At 43.8% G+C, this 8416-nt stretch overlaps 1 protein-coding gene and 6 non-coding genes across 8 annotated transcripts; all 7 read right to left on the bottom strand.

Moving 5' to 3' along the window:
* Positions 1-2326: 2326 nt before the first annotated feature.
* Positions 2327-8416, bottom strand: LOC109867151 (60S ribosomal protein L4-A). Of its 2 annotated transcripts, none has more exons than XM_020456117.2 (10): positions 8134-8416; positions 7318-7489; positions 7001-7107; positions 6374-6512; positions 5457-5581; positions 5118-5247; positions 4481-4637; positions 3678-3761; positions 3214-3334; positions 2327-2633 (listed from the first exon to the last, which is right to left on the bottom strand). In XM_020456117.2, exons 1-10 carry the CDS (start codon positions 8134-8136, stop codon positions 2571-2573), a joined length of 1101 nt encoding a protein of 366 aa, XP_020311706.1. In that variant the 5' UTR covers positions 8137-8416; the 3' UTR covers positions 2327-2570. The 2 variants fall into 2 exon arrangements, with proteins under 2 accessions (XP_020311706.1, XP_031657348.1); XM_031801488.1 differs by having other exon boundaries at positions 7893-8206.
* Positions 3530-3597, bottom strand: LOC116356424 (small nucleolar RNA SNORD18). Its single transcript, XR_004204920.1, has one exon. It is a non-coding gene; the product is annotated as a small nucleolar RNA SNORD18 (small nucleolar RNA).
* On the bottom strand, positions 3895-3962 carry LOC116356426 (small nucleolar RNA SNORD18). Its single transcript, XR_004204922.1, has one exon. It is a non-coding gene; the product is annotated as a small nucleolar RNA SNORD18 (small nucleolar RNA).
* Positions 5320-5387, bottom strand: LOC116356423 (small nucleolar RNA SNORD18). The gene has a single exon (XR_004204919.1). It is a non-coding gene; the product is annotated as a small nucleolar RNA SNORD18 (small nucleolar RNA).
* LOC116356428 (small nucleolar RNA SNORD16) lies at positions 6673-6771 on the bottom strand. Its single transcript, XR_004204924.1, has one exon. It is a non-coding gene; the product is annotated as a small nucleolar RNA SNORD16 (small nucleolar RNA).
* On the bottom strand, positions 7185-7253 carry LOC116356425 (small nucleolar RNA SNORD18). Its single transcript, XR_004204921.1, has one exon. It is a non-coding gene; the product is annotated as a small nucleolar RNA SNORD18 (small nucleolar RNA).
* Positions 7625-7723, bottom strand: LOC116356427 (small nucleolar RNA SNORD16). The gene has a single exon (XR_004204923.1). It is a non-coding gene; the product is annotated as a small nucleolar RNA SNORD16 (small nucleolar RNA).

Raw genomic sequence — 8416 nt, 5'->3', positions numbered from 1 at the left:
AAATTGTTATTTGGGGTATCTGTACTCTACTATTTACACTTTACTATTTAGAACTTTTACTTCATTACATTTTTCCTGACACCCAAAAGATACATTTTGAATGCTTAACAGGACAGGAAAATGGTCCAATTCACTCCCTTAGCAAGAGAACATCCCTGGTCGTCCCTACTGCCTCTGATCTGGAGGACTCACTAAACAGAGAACATCCCTGGTCATCCCTACTGCCTCTGATCTGGAGGACTCACTAAACAGAGAACATCCCTGGTCATCTACTGCCTCTGATCTGGAGGACTCACTAAACACACATGCTTCGTTTGCAAATTATGTCTGAGTGTGCCTCTGGCTTTCTATAAATCACAAAAACAATATTATGGAGCCATCTGGTTGTTTAAAATAAGCCATTTCTTATTTTACAATTAGACTGAACATAAACGCAACATGTAAAGTTGGTCCCATGTTTCATGAGCTGAAATAAAAGATTTGCATAGAAAGCTTCTTTCTCTCAAATTTTGTGCAATAATTGGTTTCCATCCCTGTTAGTAATCATTTCTCCTTGACAAGATAATCCATCCACCTGACAGGTGTGGCATATCAAGGAGCTGATTAAACAGCATGATCATTACACAGGTGCACCTTGTGCTGGGGACAATAAAAGGTCACTCTAAAATGTGCAGTTGTCACACAACGCCACTCATGTCTCAAGTTGAGTGAGCGTGCAATTGGAATGTTGACTGCCAGAATGTCCACCAAATCAAAAGTTTGTCACGTGCGCCAAATACAACAGGTGTAGACCTTAGTGAAATGCTTACAGGCCCAATTCCATCTAGATACCGTTGCCCTATAGCACACAAAAAAACGATACATACCTCGGCCTAATCAGCGCCACAGGTAACTTCCACAAAGCTGTGAGCGATCTAAGAGACAAGGCAAGAAGGGCCTTATGCCATCAAAAGGAACAAAATTCAACCTACCAATTAGGATCTGGCTAAAAATACTTGGATCAGTTACAGAACCATTGCCCTTTATGGTTGTGACGTCTGGGGTTCGCTCACCAAACACAAATTCATACAAAATGTAACACCAAATAAAGACGTTCAATTCTACAATCACCTAAAAGGAAGCAAACCTTCCATAACAAATCCATCACCAACAGAGAGATGAACCTGAAGAGCCCCCTAAGCAAGCTGGTCCTCTGTTCACAAACAGACCCCACAGGGCCCCAGGACAGCAGCACAATTAGACCCAACCAAATCATGAGAAAACAAAAATATAATTACTTAACACATTGGAAAGAATCAACAAAAAAACAGAGCAAACTAGAAGGCGATATTTGCCTCTATAGAACAGAATAGGGGACTGAGTCACTGGCATACTGGTGCTCTTCCATGCCATCCCTAGGAAGGGTGAGTCACTTGAGTGGGTTGAGTCACTGACGGTCCTATATCAACATAACCTGAAAGGCTGCTCAGCAAGGAAGAAGCCACTGCTCAAAAACCACCATAAAAAAGCCAGAGGTTTGCAACTGCACATGGGGACAAAGATCATACTTTGGAGAAATGCCACTGGTCTGATGAAACAAAAATAGAACTGTTTGGAGGAAAAAGGGGGAGGCTTGCAAGCCGAAAAATACCATCCCAACCGTGAAGCATGGGGGTGGCAGCATCATGTTGTGGGGGTGCTTAGCTGCAGGAAGGATTGGTGCACTTAACAAAATAGATGTCATCACGGAGGTCAGAAACTAATGTGTATTGAAGCAACATCTCAAGACACCAGTCAAGAAGTCAAACATGGTCGCAAATAGGGCTTTCAAATGGACAATGACCCCAAGCATACTGCCAAAGTTGTGGCAAAATGGCTTAAGGACAACAAAGTCAAGGTATTGGAGTGGCCATCACAAAGCCCTGACCTTAAGCCCATAGAAAATGTGGGCAGAACTGAAAAGCATGTGCGAGCAAGGAGGCCTACAAACCCGACTGAGTTACACCAGCTGTCAGGAGGAATGGGCCAAAACTCACCCAACTTATTGTGGGAAGCTTGTGGAAGGCGCACCGAAACGTTTGACCCAAGTTAAACAATTTAAAGGCAATGCTACCAAATACTAATTGAGTATGTAAACTTCTGACCCACTGGGAATGTGATGAAAGAAAGAAAAGCCGAAATAAATCTCTACTATTATTCTGACATGTCACAGTCTTATAATAAAGGGGTGATCCTAACTGACCTAACAGAGGAAATCTTTACTAGAATTAAATGTCAGGAATTGTGAAAAACAGAGTGTAAATGTATTTGGCTAAGGTGTATGTTCAATTCCCACTTCAGGTGTAGGTAGGTGTACAGGTGCTTTAATAAGCGTATGTAAAACAATGTTAATAAATTGGGTATTTTAACTGAAAGCATTGCATGGTCGCTTTCAATTAACAACAGAAGGTAGCACTCATTCATTTTAAGGGTCCCTGACGGGTCATGCCAAATCCAAGAGTTATCAAGACTGCAGAAATTAATTGTTTTTCTACATATTTTATTTGAAACCATCGCCGAACCCCAGAGTCTGTTAGAAGAGACGAGCTACTCTATGCCTTGGACGGGGCCGCCTTGGACAGCTTCTTCTTAGGCTTCAGCATCTTGGCCTTGATCTGGGAAGAAAGAGCAGGAAGGTAATGTTTAGTGTTAATGTATAATGTTTATCATCTACTTCACTTGCTTTCGCAATGTCTCCTATGCCAATAAAGCTCTTAAATTGAATTGAGAGCGCGGGGGCCGTGGGAGAGAGACTTGTCATTAGGACAATATAGGATATTGATGTAGGGGTGGGTCAATTTCAATGTATGAATAGAGGTGATGAATTGTATTTATTTAACTAGGCAAGTCAGAAGCAGAGATTTGATGATATGGAAGGTTGTTCTACTAGTACTCCTAATGTCACATTGTTTAGGTGCAATGGGGAGTATTTCACAGGCTTTATTTCAGAACTTCAGCTAGATATCAGGATTCAGAAACATGGACAAAAGTGGAAGCTCCATGTAGAATTAAATAGCTAATTCTGTTACTCACCACTCCCACACTACAAACAGTGATAATTTGGGGTTGTTTCACCACAGATTAAGCCTAGACTAAGACTCCAGGAGTATGCCCAATGGTTAACCAGTTTCCCTATTATACAGGCCTTCAAATGCAACTGAGGGCCCTAGTCGGCCATTTTGGTGGTCTACTCACGGCCGGGTCATGCAGCAGGATGGCTTGACGTCTGGCTGTCTTGGCGTAGGGGTTCAGCTTCATCATTATTCTCAGGTTCTTCAGGGGGTTCTTCTTCAGGACTCTGCGCCTGATCTTCTTGCTGTGAGGAGGCCAGACAGGTTCAGGAGGGGATCAAATCTAGCAGCATTGAGTGAACCTCCGTGTTGTTAATGGTAACATTACCGAGTGGAACACTTTGTTACATAGTGCACTACTTTAGCCCTGAGCCCAATTGGCCCTGATCAACAGTAGTGCATTATGGGGAACGGGTCATTCGGGATGCAACCTATCGGAATAGCTCAGGACTTCCATTCAAATCAGGATTCAGAAACACGGACCTGAAGTGGGACCTCATCAAGGCTTCATGTCACAATGGAGGATAATGCAACATCATACTACAGTACCCATAATGTTCTGCACAATAGAAAGGGAGCGGGGCTTACTTTGGTGCACGAAGTGCTTTCTGGATCTCCTCACTCTTCAGAATCCTGCTCAGATCTGTGTTGGTCATCTTATGCATGGGCAGACTGGAGGTGGGAGACAGACGGAGACATGACAGAGGTCAGAATACAACTGGCAGTACCTCTAAGGCTGTTGGGGGGGGGGGGGGGGGGGGGGGGAGCATGTGGTTTAGCAACAGACCATTAGAGCATTTCATTAAAACTCAGAACTTCTGTAAGATATCAGGATTCAGAAACACGGACCGAAGTGGAAGCTCATCACTGTAGAAATGAAATAGCTCTCAAATCTGTTACTAACCAACACACTAAAGGCCCGTCCTTGAGCACATCCACACATTGCTGTTGACCAGGACAAGCACACCTGATTCAGCTGGTCAAGTAACCAAGCCCTCAGTTGAATCAGGCAAGTTTGTTCAGGGTAACACACTAAAATTCAACAGTTTTAATGACTGCATCTCATTAAAGACACCCATAGCCTACACACATTTACAGTAGCTGGTTGTTATTGTACGTCAAAGCTGCGTTACAGTCAGAGGCTCCATGTGTAACAAGTGAAGAGGGAGATTTCAAATCAATACAACAAAATGACTAAAACATTTGGTTAGTGTGTTCCTGTAGAATTCTGTCCTAGTGGACATTGTCGCGTCACCTAACGCTAGTAGTAGCTCAACCATGATAGGCTAGACTGGTTTAAGTAACCTGGTCAAATTCCTATCAAATCAACAGAACTCCACAAGAGCAGAGTCTAATTAGGATTAGGCCCACATAAACATCGTTTTACTGACTTGTAGTCCACCTTGAGAGAGGCAGATTTGCGCCAGGTCCCGTAGAGCTGGTCCAGCTTACGGAAGGCGGATTCCGTCCAGATACAGAAGCGACCGACGTGACCACCGGGGGCGAGCCTCAGCAGGTTCAGCTTGTTCACGTTCTGTAGAGTGATGCCTGGTAGAGGGATGGGAGGACAGTTACATTTTAGTATTGAGAAGAGGCACTTATTGAGACTGCAAAAAAAAAAGACAAAAAAAACGAGACTCAAACTCCATTTCCTACACAGTGGCATCTAAAGCGAGACATTTTCCTTTGAAAATAAGAGGATCAACATTGGTCATTTAGAGTGACAGGTGCTCTTTAGTACAGAATGACATTCACCGTGATCCTTTTACAGAAAACACCTATCCATTTATCATGTTTTGTATTGTTTTGTTCCAATGCACCAAAAAAATTCAAATCATGGCAAAAAAAGGACAACTGATAACGAGGGTTCAGAACACTGAAATCATTGTGTTCAGAAACAAGGACCAGAAGTGGGAATCACAGCTACACTGAGTGAAGTAGTGCCCCATTGAGGGAACCGGGTGCCAAAGTAGAAGAGAATGGGAGATCTTTACATGTTCTCACCAGGGCAGACTAGCCAGTACATACCAGGGATGTTTCTGAAGGCCTTGGTGACACCTTGGTCCTGGTTGTAGATGATGCACGGCCCTTTGCGCTGGATACGCCTGCGATTCCTCATCTTACCTTTGCCAGCTCGCATGCGTTGTGACGCGTACACCTGCGCACACAGCCAGGGGACACATTAATCTCATCCACTCATCCAAGGACACTCAATTTCACGATCACACCATGGCTCAGGACTTCCATTCAAATCAGGATTCAGAAACACGGACCTGAAGTGGAACCTCATCATTGCCTCATGGTCACTCATAAGAAGAGTAAGAATGAACGTTGACCAGTGAGACAGTATTAACTAGCTATATTGACCTTTTTGATGTCGTTCCAGGCCTTGAGTTTCTTCAGCAGCAGCACGGCCTCTTTAGTCTTCTTGTAACCCTCCACTTTATCATCAACTACCAGGGGAACCTCTGGGATCTCCTCAATGCGGTGTCCTGATGGAGGGGAGGCCCTCTAGTTAGAGATTTACAGCCATTTAGTTCCACAAGTATCATCTTGTGAAGAGAGCGAGACACTGAAGTTGGGGGGGATCAAAAGTGCTACACCCACGGTGCCAGCATCGTCACATCACAATATAGTGTTAGAATTGTTTTGTCAACCCACTGTCAGCTACAAGGGTCAGTAAACCACTGCTCAGTTACTCAACACCATCATAGCAAGTCACCTTTAATGAATCAACATTTTGAAGGGACAGTTCTGCATTTTGGCAATGAGGATCTTTACTTCCCCAGAGTCAGATACCATTTGTGTCTGTGTCCAGTATGAAAGAAATAAGATGTTTTGCGAGCTAATGCTATCTAGCGTTAGTACAACAAACTCAGGAAGAGTTGGCATGCTAGCTATTACAATAGACTTTCAGTCACTGCACAAACGCTAGATAGCCCCTTCCTTCAAATTGCACTCAACTAACTGACCAGATCGTTCTGCCCCTGAACAAGGCAGTTAATCCACTGTTCCTAGGCCGTCATTGAAAATAAGAAATTGTTCTTAACTGACTTGCCTAGTCAAATAAAGGTAAAAAATAAATATATAAACTCTGGGGAAGCGGAAAAGGGGCCCCTTGCCAAAATCCTGAACTCTTTAAGAACCTGTGATTTCTTAAATACATAACAGGCGTCTAGCAACAAGTGTCTTACCTAAAAATGAGACCTTGTCAGGTTAAATACATATTTACACTGGTAAGAAGACTAAGCTATGAGTACAACAGAGCACGGTGGGCGGCGTACCTTTTGACATGACAAGTGCGGGCAGGGCGGAGGCGGCCAGGGCAGAGCATATGGCGTAACGCTTCTGGGTAGTGTTGATCCTGCGGTGCCAGCGGCGCCACGTCTTGGTGGGGGCGAACATGCGACCTCCACGACACATCTAGTCACAGGGGTCAAGGAACGGCTAAACAAAGCATTAAGATCGGTAACTTTTTGGCCAGTTTTTCAAACATTAAGTTGTGGGAAATCAACATTAAGTGGTCTTTAGTCTAGGACTAGTCTGTGTCTCGGAAACCGGCCCTAAATGAATTTAGGTGCTTTGCTCAGACTCAATGTTCGTCAGCCACTTGTGCCAGCATACGACATCAGGCATAATGTCACTGTTCACAGTGTAGGACGCAAATTACACCATCACTGCAAGCCCCTTGTCTAGTCCACCTCAGCATGCATTACCACCAGGGCTTTGTTCATTAGGGAACAAACAGATGTGCCACCTGTACTTGTACAATCAGAAACTAATTAACTCAAATTAACAGAAACAAAGTCACAATGAGCCATAATGAACAGATCCCCAGTAGCACATTTGTACCTGATGGACGTGGCAAGATTAATAGGAAATGTTTAATTTAGTCTGTCAGAGAAGGATACATTTCCGAAGGCTCCCTGGCCGGAGCGGTGGGTACCACCTCCCCTCACACGAGGAATACGAGCCACGGCTCGGCCTGTACCCCAGGACTCCGCGCTTGTCTGATGACCTGAAACCGAGTGCATTAGAACCTGTCCTCTATACATACCAAAATAGGCTGCCATTGGTTTTATGGTACAGACAAAGCCCTTCAGAACTTCTAGTATAATCACTGCTTTCAGAAACACGGACCGAAGTGGAAACTAATCATTAAAGCTTGCAACCTGTCTCCAAAAACCAATGTTTATTTGATTGAATACATGCTTAAACAGTCACTCACCGGCCAGTTTGCTGACAGCATAGGGCTGACGGTTGTTCTTGCGCATGTTGGTGTGTACAAAGTTGACAATGTCCGGGCGGATGGGAGCCTTGAACACGGCAGGCATAACGACATTTTTGCCTGAACTCTCTCCTTTCTCGGAGTAGATGGAGATTAAAGGCCGGGCACAAGCCTGAGGAAGACAACGGTCGGGAAATCTGATAAATCTTGCAGTAGGTTACAATGTACCCAATCGCATGTTGATAGTTAAACATTTCAGATGGGACTCTGTTGGTTAACTTTAGCTAATATAGCTAGTTTGCAATCTTGCTCAGATTCAGCTGTCGTCATTCACTTGCGCCAGCATATGACAGTAGGCATCTGTCGACTGATCGCAAAGTAGGACGCAAATTACACCATCATAGCAAGTAAATGTAGTTAAGTACTGCAATATATTAAAAGTAAAATCACGACATACTGGCGTGTTTGTAGGTAGCACACCTGGCAAAGGTCTGGCAAAGGTCTAACTGAGCTATGGTTTCCTGAGTACATATTCAGAACAGTTTAATGAAGGTATACTGGTTTACGAATCTCACCTATAATTGAGCAAACCCGGCCTGTGGTCGCAAGGAAAGTACATGTGACTTGGCTAGAACCGTGCCCATCCAAAATGTCGCCTCGTGTCAGCTTCGTTCAGATTCGACATGGAATGAGTTAAATGGCATTGCCTTGTAAAGATTGTAGCGAGACAAGTGTTCGGTTTGCGACTATACCTTGCTCACTAACGCTGACGCCAAATGGTATATACAATTGAAACAAATTAGCTAGGATTCTCACCATTTTTATATTTGTGTTTCGGCTCCCCGAGAACCACACTCCTCACTCAATGGAAGTACAGTAGAAAAGGAAGTTGGCAATGCAACTCACACGATATATGCTTCCGACGTCGTCACACTTCCGGCAACTTAAACGTTAAATAAATGCAATACTATAGAGGCAAATGTTTCTATTCTAAGTCAATATGCATTTCTCCAGTTAAATATTGATATTGAAATACTATACAACGGCGAAAACAACTTTCATAAATGGGACAATCTAGGTCTCTACTGTGCAATACGGC

The sequence above is a fragment of the Oncorhynchus kisutch genome, linkage group LG22 (genome assembly GCF_002021735.2).
Source record: "Oncorhynchus kisutch isolate 150728-3 linkage group LG22, Okis_V2, whole genome shotgun sequence".
In the NCBI taxonomy this organism is placed as follows: Eukaryota; Metazoa; Chordata; class Actinopteri; order Salmoniformes; family Salmonidae; genus Oncorhynchus; species Oncorhynchus kisutch.
This window is presented reverse-complemented; position numbering and strand designations above follow the sequence as displayed.

Bases quoted from the DNA above. Each gene is read 5' to 3' on its own strand.
- LOC109867151 (XM_020456117.2), bottom strand. The intron at 6,513-7,000 runs GTATCCTTCTCT...CCCTGTGACTAG, and splicing joins GCCAGGGAGCCTTCGGAAAT to ATGTGTCGTGGAGGTCGCAT. The intron at 3,762-4,480 runs GTCAGTAAAACG...TCCCACCTCCAG, and splicing joins TCTCTCAAGGTGGACTACAA to TCTGCCCATGCATAAGATGA.